General features: G+C 31.0%; 1 protein-coding gene across 3 annotated transcripts; it reads right to left on the bottom strand.

Moving 5' to 3' along the window:
* Positions 1-543: 543 nt before the first annotated feature.
* On the bottom strand, positions 544-24,309 carry LOC115874338 (sarcolemmal membrane-associated protein-like). 3 transcript variants are annotated; one of them, XM_030889453.1, is made up of 8 exons: positions 23,946-24,309; positions 23,305-23,812; positions 22,991-23,250; positions 22,770-22,940; positions 22,529-22,717; positions 22,329-22,466; positions 22,119-22,265; positions 544-2,091 (listed from the first exon to the last, which is right to left on the bottom strand). In XM_030889453.1, exons 2-8 carry the CDS (start codon positions 23,807-23,809, stop codon positions 1,402-1,404), a joined length of 2,100 nt encoding a protein of 699 aa, XP_030745313.1. In that variant the 5' UTR covers positions 23,810-23,812; positions 23,946-24,309; the 3' UTR covers positions 544-1,401. The 3 variants fall into 3 exon arrangements, with proteins under 3 accessions (XP_030745313.1, XP_030745315.1, XP_030745314.1); XM_030889455.1 differs by having other exon boundaries at positions 22,329-22,463; XM_030889454.1 differs by having other exon boundaries at positions 24,028-24,304.
* Between the last annotated feature and the right edge of the window lie 42 nt (positions 24,310-24,351).

The raw sequence follows: 24,351 nt of genomic DNA, 5'->3' as shown, positions 1-24,351 counted from the left end.
GCCTTTTTGTGCCGAGGATGTTGTTTTTGCTAATTGACTCAGTCGTAAGTTGTTTTTTCTGTTATACAATTTTAAATTGTTAATGCCTTTTTTATTTATACATTTTAGAAACTGTCCTGATGATGGGAATAAATTTCTCGAAAGCTTGACAAATTTGAAAAAGTAGTTTTATTAGCCTGTGTGGTGATTATTGACTGCATCCTCACTTAAATTTTGAGTTTTTTCTTAACTTAGTCAGTCACAACTAAACCTGCTATTTTTTAAAACTTATCTAAAAACCTGGAATCTTTTTTTTAACGAATGTTCAATTTCCAAAAATAAAAAAAAACATTAAAACCTATTAAAAGTGGGACCCTTAAAATGGTAACACTGTACAGATGTTGTTGTAAAAAATGTATTTAGATTGAACACGTGATTTTTAAATTGTTACATATGGGATCTACATATATAAAATGCTAATGTTTATCTGTGTCGTCTCTACTGACATAACGACTATTGCTCTAGAAAGTTGCTTATTTTTACTAAAAGATAGTTAATTGGCTCTACTAAAAACTGTCGTCGCCGGATTTTTTGTTTTTCATTTAATTAAAAAAAAATAACTATTTTTTTCCTGATGTCGTGGCGGATGCGCCAAGTTTCAACTAGTATTAAATAATTTCTATTGTAGTATAGTTGTTCTAAATTCTCATACTTATAGCAAAGCAATGAATATATTGTTAATAATGTCATAAAAATTTTAATTTACAACTGGGCATAGGCACACATAAAACATTGGTTGCAATGACACTTTCATTCTATACAATTTACTCATAAATATAAGGCAACATGTAAATTAAAAAAATAACAAATTTGTTTAAAATGATTTGTATGAATTGAATAATCTTACGCCTATTTACACAGGGTGTTCTACACTTTAATTATCTTTATTTAATCAATCTTGATATGCTTCTAAATCAACTCATCATGTAACAGAAAGAAAACAATGTACTTTAAATCAAAATTAAATATGATTAAACAACGTGACCATGCTATGAGCTGTAACCGCATTTTTTTAATAATTTTATTATACTTTACAAATATTCATTGACGGCTAACATGTAGATGCTTTGAGCAAAATTAGATATATTAGACATGTTAAGATAGAGTAAAATAATTTTATTACGCTGTTTTACTTTCTTAAAAATTAAAATTTTATATAATAAAAAAAATTTATGTCACTAAACTTAGACATAAATTCAATTTGTGACAGTTTATATGTTTTCAGTGATTAGAACACCCTACAATTGAAAAAAAAATGACTAGTACTTTAGAAGTAAAAAAACGCGACCCCTATGTTTTGGCAAAGATTTTCAGTAAAAATTTAAAAAAGTAATAAAAGGAAACCAAAAAAATTACTGTTAATCAGGAAATCCAAGTGCTGAATAATAAATACAGAACTAAAAGAACAATTGGTCCAATGTACCAAAAATACTTGTTGTAAATGCTGTCGCATAACATTTCATATTCCACCTTCATTTTTAATAAATCCTTTTGTAACTGCATTTTATCTTCACAGGTTTGAGAATATTTTGATTTTAATGCTATCATTTCCTCTTCCAGAACTGCCAACTGGATATTATTAGTCTTAGAAAGCGTTTCGTCAGGCATTTGCTCTGTATTATCGGAATATTCTTTATAACTCGTTACTTTTCGTGTATCTTCGTTTTTTTCATCTTTTCGACGTTGTTCGATTTCAGCAACTAAAGCATTAACTTTATCTTTTAATTGTTGATTCTCGTTACAGCCCTCTCTCCATTTTTGCTCTAAATCGAGTAATTCTTGGCGTAAATTTTCTCTTTCTAATAATCGTTGACTATTTAGTTCTTTTTCCTCATCAAGAGCTCTATCCAGTTCAGCTATTTTCATTTTATTTGTTTCGGATATTTTTTCTAAAATGTCTATTTTGCGTTTTAGTTCCATTTGCTCCCGTTGTGCAGATTGATATTGGTACTTTAGCGTTTTAGAATCAATTTGATCACTGACAAAACTTTTTCGATCTACAGAGATATCTTGTTCAGTAATTTCAGGACTCTCTATATCATTTTCGGATTCCTACGGAGAAAAAGTTGTATTAATTATTTTTTACTAATGCAAAATAAAATAATTGCAAAGAAATGAAGGGTCCAGGGGAAAACATGATAAGCGCAATTTTACTAATTTTACAGGAGAGCCCTGGACGGATGGTAGTTATCAGGTTCTTTCCATGTATGTATATTTTTAGTAGGTATACAAGGTTCTAGGCTGAACGTACATTAGAAGTTTCTAGAGAACTACAATATCTAGAACGGAGATTTTTTGCACATCAGTTTCACAACGAGATCTATCGATTAAAAATATTTTCAATATGGCGGCACTTTCGGAAATACCGGAAGTTGACAGCAACTTTCTTATTTTAAATGGGTACCCCTATTTTTTATTAGATACTTAAATTCTCTGCAAATTTTTTATGAATTTTGATATTAAACACTCTATACCTAACATTAACAATTTCCGAGAAAAAAATATTTAAAAATTTTGTTTGTAGTATTTGACGGAAAAAACTGTATGCCAAAAAAATTTGTTTAACCTAAACGTCAAATTTAGCGATGACCAAAGTCAGTGTGACATAAAGAGAAGACATGTGGCTATCTATTTCAAAAATTAAATTGTTCGAATGTCATAATATTGGCCGTAAAAATGTTTCAGATTGTTTACATTTGCCCTTGATATTGATAAATCTAGAGATGGCACAAATGTTTTTGCATATGTCCTTAATAAAATAAAATCTTGTAAATTTGTGTATACAGGGTGGTCCGAACTGTATTCCGGAAACTTCGGTAGCATATTCTGTAGATAAAAATAAGTAAAAAAGTTCGTATAAGTGTGTGTCCTAAAATGCTTAGTTCCGAGATACAGGGTGTAGAAGTTTCATTTTTATTTCGATTTTTTCCAAATAATTTCTGAAGTAACGTCAATATTTAGATGAAACTTGCTCTCTGGGAGTTTTTTGACATGAGAAATTTGATTTTGATATCAATATGACTCCTACTTGTAGAAGGCGCTACCTACATGTGTTTTAATTGTTTTGAAGAGTAATAACTTTGTAAAAAACTGTATAAAACTCCTTGGTGAAAAAATATACATTTCCATGATTTTCTCTCTAAAAAACATTTCTTGGTAAAAATCGCTACGAGCAACCGTTCTCAAAATATTTAGAATGGAAACAACCAATACATATCATTATTGACAAAAAATTAACATGTGAAGTAGATAGTTATTTGACTAAAATGATAAATTTGGGAACTTTTTTTTTTAATTAATCATAAATTTTTATTCGAAAAAATGGTGATAAAACGGTTTCTGTTGAACTTTTGGCACAAAAGCATTTCAAATTTATGATTTCAATCTAATAACTATTTGGTCAACATCTTTAATTTATGTCAATGACGACAGGTATTGACAAATTCGATTCCAAATATCTCGAGAACATCGAGATAACTTTTCTACGTAATCGAAGATAACTTTTCTACGTAAAAAACGTCGTAAATGTGTATTTTTTTACTCAGCAGTTTTATACAGGTACCGACGAAAAGTTCTTCAAACCAGTTAAAAATATGTAGGCGCCCTCTACAAGTAGGAGTCATATTGATATCAAAATCAAATTTCTCACGTCAAAAAACTCCCAGACACCAATTTTCACGTAAATATTGACGTTACTTCAGATATTATTTGGAAAAAATCGAAATAAAAATGAAACTTCTACACCATGTATCTCCATATCTAAGCATTTTAGAACATACATTTATACGAACTTCTTTACTTATTTTTATCTGCAGAATAAGCTGCCGAAGTTTCCGGAATACAGTTCGGACCACCCTGTAGGTATACCTAGGTCTATCCTGGTCATCTGCGTGGTGTGTATTTTAATGCATGCGACAGAGATAAATATAACTGACCGGTTGACAAACAGAAAGAAAAAATAAAAAGCGGTATACAGTGTTACCGGTTTTTACGCCTGTAGGAAAATGTGCGTAGAAAAAATAAACTATTTTAAAAACTTTTATGTGTACCCACTACTGAAATGAAGAAAATATATCTAAGCTAAATATAATCTATTACAGGTGTAGTAAAATGAGCAACTAATTGTGAAAAATAGAAGTTCCAACCCTAGATGCAACATTTTTCGTGAATGCCTACTTGTGCGTTTGGAAATTTTGATGCAAAATCAGGTATTACCGCATAGAAGAAATGTATCAACCCAACGTTTCTCTCTTTTAAATACATTTGATTTTCCATTCAGCTGTCTACATCGCATCACTGTCTTACATGTTAAAATCCAGACCACTCAGTTTCAATGATCAGATCGGTATATGTTTGTTAGAGTACAATATTTTATCAAAAATAAATGTGAAGTTAAATAATGAAAAACATTTTCAATGTCTTGCCAGAAGTTGTATAATTAATAAAACAATTAAAATTATTTTTAATTGATATAAGATCTTGATGATTTTACAGACATGCTTAATGAAGCTAATAATTAAATTGTTGAAGAATTAAAGAACATTTCTTTTCCACCATGTTCAGATAGCTGGTTCAAGAGAAAAAAAGATCTTTTTTGAAGCTATATTTCAAAGTTAATTTTTATTTTTACATTTTTGATAATGCAATTTTAAAACTAGATGAGAGATATCAGGAGTTTGAAAGGCATAAGGAATCTCTTGGCTTTTCAAATGATTAAGTGCTTTCAGCAAAGAATGTAATGTAACAAAATATTTTAAGAACTTAGAAATTAAATTAACTGACCTGGCAACAAAAAATATATACATAAGGTAATTATCTTCACCAAGAGATTGGTACACTATCATTCAGTTTAGTGTATATTTTTAACTTTGCTTTTATATTTCATAATTCTTAAAGCTAAAACTTAGTAAAACCTACTTAAGATCTACTATAATCCAATCAAAGCAATCAGATTTAGCAATTTACATTGAAAGAGATACCGTATGATCGAATAAAAACGGCGTCAGCGATGGCTATGAAATGAAGATCGCTGTCATTTTATATGTAAAATTATATGGTAAATGCCATCGATCGTCATTTCCAAGCCAACTGGACGCCATTTTTTTCGATCATATGGTATTTGTTCTATTTCAGATATGACCGATTTAATTAGAGAATTTACAATTATAAAGTACTTACTACTAATTTGTCATTTTTCGCATTCTTTTACTTTGCTTCTCATCTTATAGATACCAGTAATAATTATACTTTCCATTTTATATCGTGTGCGTCTCAAAAGTGGCTCACTCCTATAACTTTTTTATTTTTCCAGATTACAGAACGGGATTTGGTTTGTTAGTATATGACATAAAGTAGGATTGATTGACGTATTCGATTGTTTTCCGTCACTTCCTGTTTCACTGGAAGTGACTACAACTTTTGATTTTTAAATGGCTCCCTCGGTATTTTCTTTTACTTTATTTGATTAGGAAAATGACACTTTGAACAGAATGACATATCATATTTTCAACTTTCGACATTTCCAAATATGGTTTGTAAAAAAATGATTTTTACAAATATGCTGAGCCGCCTTCTTTCTATTTGAAAAAAATTGAGATATGATTAAAAATACAATGTGGGCATCTTTTAACCTGCCAAGACAAGACACTAAAAACATTAGACGATCAAATATGTTTTTCCAAGGCTCCTTGATTAAAAATTAGTGTTTTTAACACAGCCAAGGCACTCTGGATTGAAATTTGAAATACAATTTTGTTTTAAGCGAAAATGTCAAAAGTTGACATATGATACGTCATTCTATTCAGAGTGTCATTTTCTCTACCACATAAAGTAAACAAATACCGACGCTGCCATTTAAAAATCAAAAGTTGTAGTCATTTCCGGTGGAACAGGAAATGGCCGAAAACAATTAAATACTTCAATCGATCCTAATTTATGTCATATACTAATATACCAAATCTCGTTTCTTTATCTGAAAAAATAAAAAAGTTATAGGGGTGAGCCACTTTTGAGACGCACCTGGTATTTGTATTTGTCAATAAAAAATAATATTTTAACACTAAAAAATGTATTTTTGATAGTTTCCAAATTTTTAAACACCACGAAACCTGTTTCCAAACTCTACAACTACATAGTTTCATTCTTTATTCAGGGGTCTAATATCAAAAGCAGCAAATTCCACCACGCCAACTCCCCAACATTATACAGTCCTATTATTAAATTTGCACTTGAAATTCATACTGAACCAAAAGTTTACAACGAACCAACAGTTTAAACTATAAACTTTGTTGTAAACTCTTGGTTCAGTATCAGTTTCAAGTAGTGATGGGAATACCGGTTCCACATGAGTCGCGTTACAATAGCGACCGTTCCAAAAAAATACCGCGATTTTGTAATCGAGGTTCCTACTTCCTAAGTGTCGCGGTCCTCGCTTATGTAGTATTTCTGGCACTGGTACCTACTTTTATTTTATACTACCTACCTAGTCCCACAAACCACTGTCAAAAAAAAATCTTTATTGGTGGCCGGTTCGGCAATTCCAGCCATCATCAGACCTTAAAAATAGATATAAACAATAAAACTTATATAAATGTATTAAAGCAAATAAAATTTTCATTTTATTTTATTTGCTTTTACGTTTCATCTTTCAAACAACGCTATTTTATACCATGCTTAGTACATACAAAAAATCGTTATTTCAAAACTAACGTAGCGACGGGAGCACCAACGCCAATAGTAACCGACCCAATTGCTACAGGCGAAAATGAAACCCTAGAAGCGCTCCAGCGACTGCTGGAACGAAGTCAGCCGCCTCCGAGGTCGAGCGTCGGTAGCCAGTTACAGCAGTTACTTCTGTTCGCGACAGGGAACTAAAACTCTAGAAGCGCGACGGCTGGAGCGAAGTAGGCCGCCGAGGTGGAGCGTCGATCCCCAGTTACAGCAGTTACGCGACAGGGAACTACAACTCTAATTGTCGGTTATTGTAAATAACCGACAAATTCCGCAAAGCCGACGAGGCCGATGTTTCTTACTGATAAGAAAACAAAAGTTTGTTTAGATAATTTTCGAGATATTTTTTCTTTCTAAATGCACATTTTAAAGTATTTTATATTCTTTGTCCGCTTGATCTATTATACTGGTTGCACGTATGGAAGTTCTGTTTCTTAAAGTTTTTAAAAACATCTTATTTCTTTGTAGATGTAGCGTAAAATTAGAATTAATTTATTAAGTTTGATTATAATCTTTAGTGTAGAATAGCAGAAGTAGTTTAGTAGTGTTTTATACTTTATTTTGTAGTTAAATCAGGTTAGTAGTAGGTGAAGGGGTAATTTGGTTATTTTTTCTTTTTGTTTGATTAATTAGTAAGTTTAATAATTTGTTTAGAGTAGAATACAAGAAGTAGTTGTGTAGTGTTTTTATAAGAGATTATATTCGTTTATTTTATAGTTGAGTAGTAGGTGAAGGTATTTGGGTATTTTTTTTGTTTTTCTTCTAATTGTAGTAGTTCTATTAAGCATTGTGGTAGATACACTATAACTTCCTTCAACTTCGTTTAAAAGTGTGTTATCATATAATTTTGGTTTTCTGGTAGAATATATGAAAAAAAAATCTGATCAAATTTATTTTAAATTAAATTAATCTAGTCTTATTAATCAAAATAAACTAGTCAAATAATAATTCTAATCAAAGTTTTTTGAAAAATACCTTGAAATACCAATGATAAAAAAAACTGCGTCCAGTTGGCTGGGAAATGACGATCGATGACATTTCCCAGGGATCTTCATTTCATAGCCATCGCTGACGCCGTTTCTTTTTGGATAATACGTCACAAAACTACGTTTTACAAATAAATATGAATTATTTTAGAAAAATATTTTTGAAATTGAGTATTATTGATAAATTTTAGCCCATATTTTCTACTTAGTAGCGCATTTCAATCGAATCTCATCTTATCACTTATCACTGTCAAAAATATACCAGTTAGTTTCAAAATATTATATATTGACTGAAGAACATATGAAATAGATTTCAGTTTCTATAATAATTCTTCACTTATCATACAAAGTTAAAGCAAACTTGATTTTAAAACTGTGACCATATTTTACATTAATAAAGATTTAATTGGTGTAATAAAGATTTAGATGGTGTATTAAATACAATATATTTAATTAAATATGAAATAATAGTATTGATGCAAGTGTCAAGTTTTAATAAAAAAAATTGAAAATATAATTAAATATATATAAGAATGTAAAAAGTTCTTTGTTTTCAAAAAAAAATAAACATCATAAAATTCGTAAAACACTCGATTTGGAATAAAATAATCTAATAATGAAATGATTCTTTTATAGACCAGCATCAAATGAAATCAAAGTAGGTTTGTAACTTTTTTAAATATTAATTAACGGTTAATTAGCATTATCATAAATTATAAATAATGTACCAGAGCATATCAAAATATTATATATTGATTATTAATGTATTTTCCTTACTGTTAAAAAAAAATAGTTAGGTGATGTGTGGATGGTATCTTTATTTTATAAAGAGTAAGATGTATATTACCATTTTTCTGTATATCATTGTTGTATATACTCTGTTTTTTTTCTCAGGTAAGATTTCGACAGACGATGACAGAAGAAAAGCAGATGACGTCCCATACCAATCTATTTATTTTACTAAAAAAAGTTTCTAATAATTTTTAAGTTATCTATGGATGGGTTTAAATATAAATCCGTCATGCGTCGTGTCTTGTTGTTTTTAACCAGTTTTATTGGTTTATTTAAAAAAATGACAGATCGTATTTCAATTTTATTGGTTTGACGGAACGATGAACGACAAACGGACGCCGATGCGTACGAACTCGCCTTTAGATTTTTGTCATTTTTGACGCTTGTCAAAGTCTTGCCAAATTATAGGTTAGAATTTTGTGTCAACTTTTGTTAAATACCCTGCGTTTTGGAAGATGATGCATGTTGATTCGTATTATTACGTGTGTTTTGTGTCTTTTGAAGTCAAGTGGAGGAAAAATCGAGTGAAAATTAACTGTAGACCCAGAGCACAGTTTATGGTTTATACTCGCTGCCCAGGCAGAAAAAGTTTTATACACCAATGAAGTTGCCATCGATAAAGTTTGTATACCATTTCGTCGTCGATAAGTGCATCTCGTATATGGTAGAAGGATCAAACTAAACACATAGTAAAAACTGAGTAGCTGTAAAATATCGACATCACACGATAGGTAAATAATGGATTTTAGTACTGCAGAAAAATAATGTCAAAAAGGTACTGGTTTAAAAAAAATTAAGATTAAAGTTAATTAATCAACCTTTAAGGTATAAAATTTGGTAGGTGTTATTATTAATAAAATAGTTTGTTTTATTTACCTATGTTGTTTTATTTATTCCTGTGGAATATTACAAATTTGTATTTGTACATAAGTTATATTGATAAATATAATCATAAATGCGGGTAGTTTCATAAAGCTTGAAAGTAAATAATAGTTCTTTTTTATATTTTTTTGGTATGCAGTGTCTTGTTCTTGTTTGTTTTGTATTAAGACATACCGTTTTTATTAAATAAAATAACTCGATTACATTTTTTCAGTTTTATACAGTTTTTTTCACAATATTTTGAAGTAATCACTTGTCATCTTGTCAATCAAATTTTAAATATATCCTGCAATGCGTTCCAGTTGTACCAACTTATTTCTTTGTAAAATAAAATAAACTACTTTGAAATTAAAATGACAGACACATCTATCACTGTCAAGGATCTTCTCGTTGAACAGACTATATTGCATTTTTGTGAATATTACATTTGTTTGAAATATGGTAATATCTGTTTGTATAATTTCAAGGATGAATAAAGATTTTTTTTTTTTTTTTTTTTTTTTGTCGTTACATCAAGTAAATCTATTGTCCCCAAGGGGCAAGACAATAGTTTTTAGCTATCTTCTCAAGTTTAATACTTTTCTCATTATGTTGCATGTTGCGAGAATAACTGACTTCTGAAGTTGTATGTAAAGATTTTGGTTAAGTTCCAGTTTTTCAGATTGTGAAGGAGCTGCTTGGGATTTCTCCAGTTGATCCAATCACTTAGGCACCACTGACACCCTATCCACTCCCCAGACCTCTTTCATATCCTGTGCTAGTAAGGTATATTTGTCGATCTTTTCTTGATGTTTTCGGTTGACATTTGTAGGGGCAGGGACAGCGATATCAATAAGATAGATTTCTTTTTTGAGTTTGTCCAGCAGACATATGTCTGGTCTGTTGTGTTGCACTGTCCGATCTGTTAATATTTCTCTATCCCAGTATAATTTACAAGCATCATTCTCTAGGACGCTCATTGGGACATAATTATAATATGGAATGCGCTCGTTAATGCATTTATACTTCAAACTAAGTTCTGTATGTATTATTTTTGCTACATTGTTATGTCTGTCGGCATACTCTCTTCAAGCTAGCGTTGTACAACTACTAATAATGTGTTCTATATTCTCGTTTCCTTCTCCGCACATTCGGCATACAGTTGTTTTAATTGTGGGGTCCTTTATTATATATTTTAGGTATGATCTTGTGGCTATTACTTCGTCTTCAATTGCGCACATAAATCCCTCTGTCTCTGGGAAAATCGTTCCGTGTGTTAGCCATGCTACTGAAGCTGGCTTATGAATGCTGTCCAGATCAAGTGTGTTGAGGTATCGGCCATGTAGCTCTTTTCCTTGCCACTTGCTTTTTTGCAGGGCTATTGTGTAACCAGCATCTATATTCATTTCTTTATCACTAAGATTCGGAGGCGTCAATTTTTTATCTGTTTTGCTTATGGTATCATAGAGGCTTGATGTTGATGCTATCGTGTGGAAGTACGTTCGTAGGTTTTTAATTTGTTTTTTATGTTGTAGTCGCAGATCCATGACGCCTCGCCCCCCTATATCTCTTGGAAGATGGAAACGTTCTTTACATGCTTTTGGATGATGGGATCGATATTTTGTATACGTTGTTCTAACAGACCTGTTTAGTTCGTCCAGTTCTGTAGGGGTCCATTTATTGATTCCAAAGCTATATGTTATGTTGGCATTACAAATGTATTTGTAGCTTGGACTTTATTGCTTCCGCAGAGCTGGGTCTTCATGACAGCATTTAATCGGGTCTTGAATGTGTTCTTTATTTGATTTTTCATTTCACTGCCATTAATTCCCTGTGACTGTATAAACCCTAGATATTTGTATGTTTCATGTTTATCCATAGATCTCACAGTTCCTCCTCCTGATTCTTCTAGAAGGATGAAGTCATCTGACTGACACCATTTTCCTCTTTTCATATGGTTTGTTTTACATTTTTCTAGGCCAAAGTTCATTCTTATATCATTGGAAAATTCTTCAGTTGTTCTTATAAGTTTATTTAGACCATTTTGTGTGTTGGATATCAGTTTGATATCATCCATATACATAAGGTGACTCACATTTTCTTCAGATATCTTAAATCCACTGTCCGTGTGGGTTAACATGCTGCTTAATGGATTTAATGCAATGCAGAACCAGAGGGAACTTAGTGCATCACCCTGGAATATTCCCCGTTTAATATGAATCGAAATGTCTGTGGTCTGGTTATTCAATATCAGGTTCGTTTTCCATGAATTCATAAGGCTTTCCAGTAGTGTAACAATTTGTGTATCGATTTTGTACAGCCTAAGACTCTCTATCAGCCAGGAGTGGGGCACGCTGTCGAACGCTTTTTGGTAGTCTATGAATGCTGTATGCAGGTCTCTTTTATTCTTTTTCGCATGTTCCATGATTACTGCGTCGATTATTAGTTGGTCTTTACATCCCTGAGCCTTCCTCCTACATCCTTTCTGTTCTTGAGTCATCAGATTATTGGTATCAATATGTTCATATATTTTATTACATAAAATACCTGTTAGTAACTTATAGAGTGTAGGCAAACAGGTTATAGGCCTATATTTCGATGGATCGCTAGAAGATGTCGTGGTTTTAGGTAAGAGATAGGTGTTGCCTTCTGTGAGGAATTTTGGTATGGTGTTCGGCTGTTTAAGAAAGTCGTTAAGTATTGCTGCTATCTTCTCATGAATGCATGTTAGTTTTTTATACCAGTAGTTTTGGAGCTTGTCTGGTCCCGCCATTTTCCAGTTGTGTGTTCCTGTTAAGCATCGTCTTACATCTTCTTTGCTAATATTTTGTGCAGGCATCTTTTGAACGTTGCTCATTCGCTCTGTTTCACGTCTTATCCATTCTGTATTTTCTTTATGTCTGACAGGTTCTTCCCATATCTTACACCAAAAATCACGAGTTTCCTTTGCTGTGGGTGTATTATTGTTATGCGCTTGATCGTATGGATTTTGGATCTTTCTATAAAATGCTTTTTGATTGTTTTGGAAAAGTTTATTATCAATTCTTCTTTGGTATGCTTCTTTATATCTGCGCATTCTGTTGGCATATATTTGTAGTCTCTGCTTGATGTAGTCTAATATTTCCGCTGCTGTCTTGTTATAGTCATTTTTATATTTATCTATTATGATGTTCACCTTCCTCGTTACTCTTGATGTATGCTTGGTCGACGTTGTATATTGTGTAAGAATGCCTATATCTTTTCTTATCCACTCAATTTTTTTCTCCAATCTAGTTTGCCATGCCGGTTGCCTTGATTTGGATCTGGTACTGTGAGCTGTTGTGGTGGTTTGGTTATGCATTTCTGTTATTGTGACCGCTGCTGAATAGATGTAGTCGTGCAGAGTAATGATATCATTACAGTCATTAATGACATGCGCTAACGCGTTGTTTACGGTACTTATTATGTTCTTTGTTTGATTTGAAGTTTTTAGTCTGGGTATAGTAGGTCTCATTCTTGGATTCATACCACTATATAGAAGGATATTTTTTGAAGTGTCTGAATGTTCTGGTTTCCTCGGTCTCTACAATAATTGGTTCCCGCTCAATTTCTGTTACTTGGTCTTCTGCGTTTTGTCTATCTTCGTGTTCTTGATCCCTTGTATCTATTATAGGTTCAGAAGCCTGAGTGGTGTTCAATCCTAGTTCTTCAGCAACTTCTTGACGGATCTTTTTAGTTGTGTCTGGATGTAGTCGATTTTTTTTAAAAAGCTGCCTTCTTTGATCCAGGATATTTTGCATCGTCTTTACGGCAAGCTCTGGAAAGCTGCGGATCATTTCCTCATGCAACCTTTTCCCGTATGGTTCAGAGTTTGTTTCCATTTTTGTGATGTGCAAGTAAGAGCGGTAAAGGTGAGTATTCATCTCTTCATCATCTTCATTTGATATTACATTTGTTTGAAATATGGTAATATCTGTTTGTATAATTTCAAGGATGAATAAAGATTTATTATTATTATTATTATTATTATATCGAAATAATAATTTCTTTGTTAATAAGGTTTAGAATTCTTAAAATAACAGGCAAAAATAATCCACAATTAACAATAAAATAAAAGTTTCATTTAAAATTTCTTAATCAGCTGTACCCTATTAAAGTTTGTAGAAATCCAGGCTATATTATTACACTACTCTGAGGAAAATAACAAAAATAATCGATATTTTTGACTCATGGTACAAAGAATATAAGGTATGATCATAGACTTAAAATAAAATATAGACTGAGCATCTCATTCATAAATAGCTGGAACATGCGGTCAGACACTGTCTTGTTATTGTTGTGTTATTGTTTTTGTTATTGTTTTAGGTTATAACGAGTGCGACACGAGCGATAGATAGGTTGTCTCTGTCGTAACGGTCGTTCCCTGACGACTCTGCCGAGAAACACAACACTGTCTTTCGTTTCTCAAGTACACCTGAACTCTCCGTATCATAGCCGGGTAATTTTTTTATTTTAATGAAGCTATAATTAAATTAAAAATATATCGTATTTAAACTTTTTTATATTTTATTAAGATTTTTTAAATAAAAGTTTAGAAAAAACAATTTAGAGTCCAAAAAGGATAAAAATAATAAAATACACGTTATAGAAGAAATTTTATCATCGAAATTAGGTAATTTTTGAAATTAATAATAAATTATTAATTTAGTCAAACATTTACAACCCCTAATATTAATGAAAACAGGATCTATTCCACAGATATAATAGAATCGGCGACAGAGAGAGAAAAAAAAATATGATTGTTGTAATTTTTTTTCTGGTTAAGTGATGTCTTATTATGTAAAATAGAGAAAACATAAATCTGTTCCATTAAAGCAAGGAAGGTGATAGGAAGGGGATAAAATGAAAACTACATTTATTTAACTCGGTACTGTCTTTATTATACCGGGTGCGTCCCAAAAGTGGCTCAACCCCATAATTTTTTTATATTTTCAAATAAAAAAACAAGATTTAGTATGTTAGTATATGACATAAATTAGGATTGATTGACGCATTCAATTGTTTTTGGTCACTTTCTGTTTCACCGGAAATGACTATAACTTTTAATTTTTAAACGGCACCCTCGGTATATTTCTACTTTATTTGATAGAAAATGACACTCTGAATAGAATGACATATCATATGTCAACTTTTGACACTTTCGCATATGGTTTAATTGTAATTGTAACACGTGGTTCATAACGACAATTTGACTCGAAATACCAAGTGTGTGGTATCAATATATTCATAAAAAAATGCTTTTTCCAAATATGCTAACGAGTCACCCTTGTTCCATTTGAAAAAATTGACATATGTATGATTAAAAATATGATTTGTACATCTTTTAATCGGCCTAGACAAGACACGAAACCCATTAGACGATCAAAACTATTTTTCCAAGGCTCCTTGATTAAAACTTAGTGTTTTTAACAACACCATGGCACCCTGGATTGAAATTTATAATACGATTTGTTTTTAAGCGACAATGTCAAAAGTTGACATATGATATGTCATTCTATTCAGAATTCTATTATCATTTTCTATCGAATAAAGTAGCAATATACCGAGGGTACCTTTAAAAATCAAAAGATGTAATCATTTCGGTGAAACAGATAGAGACCAAAAACAATTGAATACGTCAATAAATCCTAATTTATGTCATATACCTACTAACATACAAATCTGTTTTTTTATCTGAAAAAATAAAAAAGTTATAGGGGTGAGCCACTTTTGAGACGACCCGGTATATTAAAAAATATTGTTTCATAATGTAATATCATTTTAAAATTCTTGTATGTTATTTTAGATTCTGAAGATAATTTTAGAATAAACCGGAATATATTTTTAATAAAAACATTATTAATTATTAACAGGGTTATAATTATGATTTTGTTACAATGTAAGTAAGTAAATAATGTAATGTAAGAGAAAAAATTCAGATTTTACATTTTACTAAAATATTATCTAAATAAGCGCCTTTCTACAACAACGCCACTGACTCCCAATGGGTAAATTGAGAGTTGCCTACCGGTCAAAAGTCGTTTCAAGACTTAAATGGATTATTTAAGTCAAATTTCTTGCAAATTTGGCACTGGCGAACCATATTTTATAGTTCTTGAACAGAAAAAGTCAATAAAATAAACACTTAAGCACTACAAGCTAAGAAAATGCGTTAATACAGCCGGGGAGATAGCGGCAACAAAGCTTTACCGCACACGTGCGACACGTACTACAAGGTAATAAATGAATGAATAGGCTCCCTCGCCTCTAATCGGTGTTGTCATATTGTAAAGAACTTATCCTTTTTAAACAGTATCCGACTTATAATTTAGTAGTATAAGGACTATTTAATACATCTCTGGAATATTAAAACCTACTTTATTAAACTGTAGTATTAATATCTCAATATATGGGTATAACAAGAAAAAAAATATTGATAATATTAAAGACGTGACAACATAGGCTGGATGAGGAAGGCTCGGTCGACTGTACCCAGAAGTAAACATGTGTACAAAAAAGGTTGTTTGTCCGCGTTGAGATGTAAATAGTGTAGTCTATATTTTATTTTAAGTCTATGGGTATGATCGATAGCGGCTCCAATTTCGTTCAGTTAGCGCATACCACCTGTGACGTCACGAGGAAAATAATAATAAAATAATAATAATAATAATAATGTTTATTTATATACCTATTAAATTACAATGTTACAATAAATAAACATACAATAAACATAAATTTACCTCAGAAAAAATGAAACATTTTTTGTGCGAGGCATAGATTTACAACTATAATTTTAGAAAACACTTAAATTATAAATACACTCTAAAATTCAACAAACCGGTAATATGTAAAAAATACTTCCACAATAAAAACCTCCTGAATACCAAATACAATCAACATACATATAAAAAATAGAAAATGAAACAGTAGTTTTTTTCCATTATTATTACACGTATTTGCTCTGCCTGATTGGAGAGAATGACACAACCATTTATGTCCTGATTTAACAAGTCACAATTCCAATTTGATATGAATCTAAATCCATTAGCCATTTCTTTGTTAAAAATTTAAATTGTTTTAAGTTCTTTAGAGTTTTTATCTCAACAGGTAATTTCGAATAATACTTCGGCGCAAGATACTCCGAGCCTTTTTGTCCAATTACTTTCTTACATCTTAGTGTTAGTAGATTTTCCGACTTTTTTCTGGTGTCATATTGATGTGATAGTTCTGTTTTTTTTAAACCTCCTCTCTGTATCAAAATAACTAATTTTAAAAAATGTAATTTGCGAACATCGAGAACATTACTATCAGAAAATAATCTATCAGATGGATACAGTAAGGGCTTTTTTAGTATAATTTTTAATACCCACCTTTGTAAAACAGTTAATTTTTTTAGATATTTATCAGCTACGCCTCCCCACCCAATTATTCCATAACAAATTTGTGATTGAAATAGTGCATAGTATATTGTTATGAGATGTCTTTCGTCTAGATATTCGCGTAAATATTTAAATGTGCCCACGAGTCTACGCAATTTATTTACTAGTGTTGTTATGTGGTTGTTCCAACGCAGATGACTATCAAACATAACACCCAAATAAGAAATACATTGTTCTTCTGGAATAGTTGTTTCTTTATCTATTATAAGAGAACCCATATGTGGAAGATTATTGGCATACGAAGTAAATGAGATGTATTTGGTTTTTTTCACATTTAGCGTTAATTTATTGTACTGGAACCACTTTTTTATTTCTAAAAAATCTCTTTCTGCTATAGTTTTTAATTCCGCCCAAGTATTTGCAGAATAAAGAATTGTTGTATCATCTGCAAAGCTAATAATTTGTCCAGGACTATCAATAAGTAGTAAATTATTTATATAAAGCGTGAACAGAAGAGGTCCCAGCACGGTTCCTTGGGGTACACCCACAGAGATCCGTTCGTAATTACTCTTATACTCACCAATCTTAACTACCTGCATTCTACCAGATAAGTAGCTTTTTATTAGTTTTGACACATTACCTCGAAGCCCGCAATTCTCTAATTTTTCTAGTAATATCTCATGACTCACCGTATCAAAAGCTTTTGACAGATCTACAAAGATACCCAAGACCGGTATTTTTTTATCCACGGCATTGTAAATACAAGACGAAACGTATTGTATTGCATCTTCTGTGGATCTACCCCTCCGAAATCCAAACTGTCTCTCTGATATTATTCGATGTTTGTCCAAAAACTTAACAATTCTCGATTTAATAATTTTTTCGTAGATTTTAGACACATTAGAAATTAACGAAATAGGCCGATAATTAGAAATATCATACTTATCTCCACTCTTGTAGATGGGTATAACGACACCCGTTTTTAACACCTCCGGGAAGTAACCATTGTTAAAGCTGAGATTAATTAAAAATGCCAAAGGTTTTGATATTTCCGACTTAATTTCCTTTAATGTTTCAGAATAGATTTCATCATATCCAGGTTTTTTATTTGACTTTAGCTGTTTTATAACATCTTCCACTTCGTAATCAGTAGTGTTGAATAAGTACATTGTTGATTCTAAAATACTTTTCTTTTCTTCCTTGTAATTTTTAGGAACAGTAATATTTTGTGACAGTTTTTTCCCTATAGAACTAAAATATCTATTGAATGCATTGCATATGTCTTGTTGCTTATTTAAGTTTATTCCACTCTCTGTTATTATACGCGTTATGCTGGATTGAGGTTTTGTTTTTGTTTCGTATATTGTTAACGGTATCCCAAAGACCTTTTTGTTTTGTTACGATTTTTTCTATTAATTTTTCCACATACTTTTTCTTAGATATAGTAATCATTTTTTGTGTTTCATACTTCTGTTTCTTATACTTTGCCGCTATTTCAGGATTATTAGGAACTGCTGTGTCTGTTTATACAAGTCATTTTTAACATTTATTTCTTCTATTATTTTTTGATTTATCCAGCTTTTACGTGGTTTATTTTTCCAATTTTTTGAAACTGTATTTGTATTTTTCATGATATAATCTTTCAATTTGTTAATAAACGCAATAGTAGCCGATTCAATATTAAAAGTATTATATAAATTTTCCCATTTTTCGTTTATCAAATCATTTCTTAAATTTTTATAGTTTACATATTTCTTTTCCAATTTTACCTTAGTATTTTTCGTTACATTCTTTTCTTGATCCATCATTAAAGCAATTGGATAATGATCTGTTATATTGTAATGAAATATACAAGATTCAACATTTATCCCTTCCCTAACGTTTTGAATATATAAATGATCTAAACACGTCCCAGTTAGTGGTCTGGTACACTCATTAATATACGCTGTATATCCAAAACAACTTAGAATATTTTTATATTCCTCGGTAGCCTCCCAGTCATTCAAAATATCAATATTTATATCGCCCGTTAGTATACGGATTACATTGCATTTTTCACTACTTAAACAATCACATAGGTTTCGATTGAATGTCTCTATGCATGTCGATGGGGGCCGATATATACAGAGGACTTCATATTTTATTTTATTTACATTTATGTTCAATTGTAATGCATTTATAGGTCCAATTTCAACAATTTGGTATGTGTATTCCAAATTATTTTTTATGAGTACAATGACACCATCATTCTTGTTAATGTTACCGTTGTTGTAGATAATATCATAACCATCCATATTAAATACATCAATATCTAGCAGTTGGTAAGTTTCAGTAAGAACTATCACATCAAAACTAACAGTAATCCGCGCCAAAAATATTTTCAAGCTATCAAAATTCTTTGACAAGCTACGAATATTGGTGTGAAACACTCCAAATAACTGTTTTCCTTTAGTAATTGTGTCAAACTCCCCAATCTTTTCAATTACAGTAGGCTTTACTTTATTCTCTGTAAATTCTCTAATATAAGTATCCATCCCGATTTAATGACTAATATTTAATACACTATTTTAGATTACCTTTCTTTTTCATATATTTCTATAAATATCTACAATTATCTATATTAACATTCCTTTAAATACATTAAAAATTTAATTTACAGAGTAATTATCAACAAAAAACATTTAACTAATAAAAAACATAATAATACTAATCTATATTTAAAAATAGCCCAATCTTTTTATAGTAGTTTTACAAAAAATAATTTATGACGAATTGTTAGAATTTGCTCGAGTCCGATACGGAGCTGCCCGTTTCGCGGTCCCTTCACGGAATATGTTAGGTATCTCTTGCGCCTTGCGTTTTCTTTCGGAATCCGGTATTTCTTCCCTTAGTAGATCTTTGCTATTTCCTATACTATTGTGACTTAATAACTCTACTGTTTTAGGAGTTTGTAGTTTTTCTCCCTCGGGCTGCGATTCTGGGTAATTAGATTGATTAATATCTTGGATAACCGACAACGTTCTGGATCCAGATGCTTCTTCACTAGTATAACTTACACCATCAACTATTAACTTGTTTCCTTTTAGTTTTAGCTTCTCTATTTTGGGCTCTTGCTTCTTTCAACTTTTCGACTAAAAATTTTTTGTTTTCTCTGTGTCTGCCACTACCAAATCTTCGTTATAAATATATTTGTTCCTTTCAGTTTTGTTTTATTTTTAAGAAGTTCCGTCCTTTTCAAAGAAGACACCAAGCCTATAAGGATAGGACGATCTTTGTTTATATTTTTTCCCAGTCTAAAACACTCCGATATATCCTCTATTCTTAAATTGACTTCAAGTTTTTCTTTTATAAGATCTATAACGGATTCTACAAGATTTTCACTGTTTCTCTCTGGCACTCCATATATTATCAAATTCTTCTTCTTTAAAAACCTTTGTGTGAGGTATACTTGGTGTTTTAATTCCTTATTTTCAGATTCTAATAATTCAATTTTTCTTTCAAGAGAAGATAGCTGCTTATCAACTTTAGAGCCGAGTTTGTCCAGGTCTATCTTAATGTTATCAATTTTGGTGCAAAGATTGTCGTTGATACTATTCAAAAGCGTGTATAAATCCCCTAATTTAATTTCTTGGGTCATTTTATATACACCAATATAGTAGCAGTAAATTTTGAGTTACTTGGCAACACCGGGGCAGTACTTAGTAATTCTCTTGGTAGATATTATTGCAAATTCTTTGAATTCTTCTACGTGATAGCACAGGTGATTGAGATATTCAAAAAACTACTTTCATTTATATCTGTATCAATTAATTTTCACTCACCTGTACTATTTTAATAAACTGTATCACTTGTATTTAAGTTTTTTATTTTTTATTTCTTAGATAATTTTAGTTTTCGGATATTTTTAACGGATAAAACTTTTAAAACATATTACTCTTGATATGCGACGTTGCCGATTTTTTTAATGAATAAATAAAAAATAAGAAAGTTGACAGGAGATCTGCATTTTTTAGGGTTATGGTTAAGAATTGTTTATTTTTAAGACTTTTTAGTTCGTTTAATTTAATAATTACTAAAACCAGCAGTTCCAAAAATATGTTTAAAAATACTTATCTATTAACATGGATTTGGACGATAATAATAGGTAAGAATACTAAATTTATTTCTATATTCGGTATAAAATTGTTTATTAGGTTTTTAGTTTGCGATGTTTATGGTAAATAATTTTCATGTTCATTGCCTCTGAATTCACATGAGGACAGAGATGAGGATATCTATGGAAAAGTAACCACAAGAGGAATTGTTACATCATTTAAAAAATGTTGGGAGTTGAAGTTTCCCATCGAAAAGTAGAAAATGCCAATGCAAATGAATGTATTGTAATTGTGATAGAAGTAATTCCGAGAGTGAAGTTTATTATAATTAGTGGAAGTAATTCCAAGGGTGAAGAGTTTATTATAATTAGTGACCTGTGCTTCTTTTTATACGTAGATGTTTCAGGTTTTGAGAATAAATCGGTTGAACGAAACCCAAAATTTAGAGGAAGTATTTGCATACCCAGAAAATGCCCATCAAGTATTATATAGTTCAAATTTCCTTTAATGGTAGGCAATTATTCAATGCGAATTAACTTTTTAAGTGACTGAAATATTAAATAGTTTACAATATGGTATATCACTAAAAATATATTACTTTTAGGTACAATTAAGGCCCGATACATTTCAAAAAGTAGAATATTATTTTATATTAAATGAGGTATTGTACCAACAATCAATTTATATTAATACCGGAGATTAAAAAATAACAGAATAAATAGTTCTTTTTTTTATACTGTAAAAATAAACTATAGAATACAACAGTATTTAAAAAAAAAATTAAAAGGTATGTCCCGGCCGAGATTCGAACTCCGGTCTCTCGCTTCCTAGCCCGACTCCTTACGCACTGCTCCACAGTAACTTGCTTAGCGATAATTCAATGACGGTATATAAACAAAAAAATAGGTTTATATCAATATCTTGACGATTTGAATTGGCGCGCGGAGCGTGCTGACCAATAGCGCCTGTTATCACCTGTGACGTAGCGACCAACCTGCGCAATATCATACCTTGTATTCTTTGTACCATGTTTTTGACTCAGCCCCTAATCATGTTTCATTTGTTTAAAGCTTCATGATTTTTCCAATAACTGTCAGCACATTTTGTCCTACCGGTTGAGTAACTTTAAGAATATATAAACAGGGATATAGCTCAATATTTGTTATATAATAAACAAATAATAAATACAAATATGACTGACAGTTTTTATAATTACTTACCTCTCTAGAAGAATGTTCCTCTTCCGGTAGTTTAAAGGACACCTTTTTTCCTTCTTCTTTTATTTTAATTTCACTATCATTATAATCTTTGGCTATCATTTCGCACTCAAGTTCCTCTGTTTCACATTTTTCATCTACTGGTACCACCTAACACATGTAAAAATAAGTTATAAAAAGGTATATATTTTAAAGAAAATGTATTTTCCTTACTGTTAAATTTATATGATTTTGATTAAAACCATTAGAGTTTGACTTGTTTAGTATCGATTCTGTAATCATTTCATTTTCCGCAAGCATCTCCTCTTTCATTTTAAGATCATTTTCAAATATTAAACCAGGTCGTTCCTGCTAAAAAATATAAGTAATATTATAAGCCAATAAATTTCGCATATTTTATCCAATTTTCTTACCTCAATGCTCTCACTATATGCTTGTTTTTTTGATATCTCTAATGTTAACTCGTAGATCTTTGCTTCCAAATCTATAATTTTGCTTTCCTCTTCTTCCATATGCTGCTCCAATTCTCTAATGTTCTTTTCATGTTCCTGCTTTTCTTGTTCCGCTTTTGTTTGCACTTCAGTCAATTTTTGTGCTATTTCCTTTAAAAATGTCTTAATAAACATCTGATATTCAACCTGGCAAATAACATACCTGTAGTTCAAGTTGAGTCTGATCAAGCTGTTCTCTTACTAAAAGGGCATCTTGTTCTGCTGATATTTTAGCTCGTTCTTGTTCCATGGCCAGAGCAACAGCTTGAAGTTTGTCAGCATATGCCTTTTCTAAAGTTTCTTTAGCTACTTCTTGATATTGTTCATTACTTTCCTGCATAAAAATTATTATAGATAATTAACAAAAAAAAGTAGGTAACTCACTCTTAACTTTGCTATTTCATCCTTTAATCTATCTTCAGACCAATTGGTTCTAGCTTGTTGTAACTGTGTCTCTAATGCTGATAATCTACTCAGTAACCTTTCTTCACCAACATAAGCTTGCCAACTTTCTTCAGCAGATTTTTTTGTCTCTTCTACCACATTCTGCAAGGCATTTAATTTAGATTCCAAACATTGTTCTCTTTGATTAGCTTCTTGTAAAATTTGATTAAGTTTGTATAAGTCATCCAAAGGTACAACTCCTACAAATTAATATTAATTATTACGCATTAATCTTGGTATGCCAGTAAGATTACCATGTCTATCGCTTTCAGTAATACTTGGACTAGCCTTAGCTTCTTTTCCATCTGGCAAATATAGTTTTAAAGTGGCTATAATGCAACCATGGGCAACCTTTCTATTATTCTCAACAACATCAACACCAAATTGAACTATATCTCCTGAACTAACTTCATGATTATCTGCTGAGAGTCTATTATTATTTACAAAAGTCCCATTGCTGCTTTTGGTGTCTTGCAAGTAAAATTTGCCATTTTCATAACATAACATAGCATGATGTCGAGATAAAACTTTACAATCAAATATGGCATTTGTTGGAGTAGGTTTAGCTCTAGCCACTGACCTACCAATTTTTACAGGTTGATCCAAAGTAAGAGTTCTATCCTGGAATGGATGAGAATTTGGGCGACAGGCTAGGATAGCTTTAGCAGCCATAATTTCATGCTCTTCAATTATGATGTTTTCATTGATTTGTGGAGAATATGGAACATTTTTAACCCACGTCCCACTTACAACAACCATTGCCTGTGAAATAAAACAGTACTAGATAAATGATAAATTACACTTAATTTATCTGATGAGTGCAGGAAATCTATGACCTTTATAATTTATAAATATGTTCATTTTATTGATATCTTAAGCAAAAATGAGAACTTACCTAAATAACGAAAATGTGACAGCCAAGCTTATAAACATTTATAATAAAAATTAAAGTAAAAACTGTAAATTAAAGTAAATACCAAACTATGGGGCGTGAATTTAATCGTAAAATATACTCCAAATTGTAGAAACTGTCAAAACCGTATACCAATGGAGGATAATTCGTATTCAAATAAACAATCCAGTTTAAAGAACCAATCGCAATCTAAAGCATTCAAAAATATCTCTTACTACTAAACAATATATCTTTTACGTCGTATGTACAGATATTTTAAATTTCATTTAGACTAAAAAAGAACACAAATAATATTTTCTTATGAGAAATTGCAACTCTCTTGAACAAGAAAAAGAAACTGTCAAAAAGTTTCCTTATTTCTTATTTCCGTCATTTCCATAGATGTCAT

This window comes from Sitophilus oryzae, unplaced genomic scaffold, assembly GCF_002938485.1.
Source record: "Sitophilus oryzae breed Bouriz unplaced genomic scaffold, Soryzae_2.0 scaffold_1274_pilon_pilon, whole genome shotgun sequence".
Lineage (NCBI taxonomy): Eukaryota > Metazoa > Arthropoda > Insecta > Coleoptera > Curculionidae > Sitophilus > Sitophilus oryzae.
The sequence above is the reverse complement of the archived record's forward strand: the minus strand, read 5'-3'. Positions and strand labels throughout refer to the sequence as shown.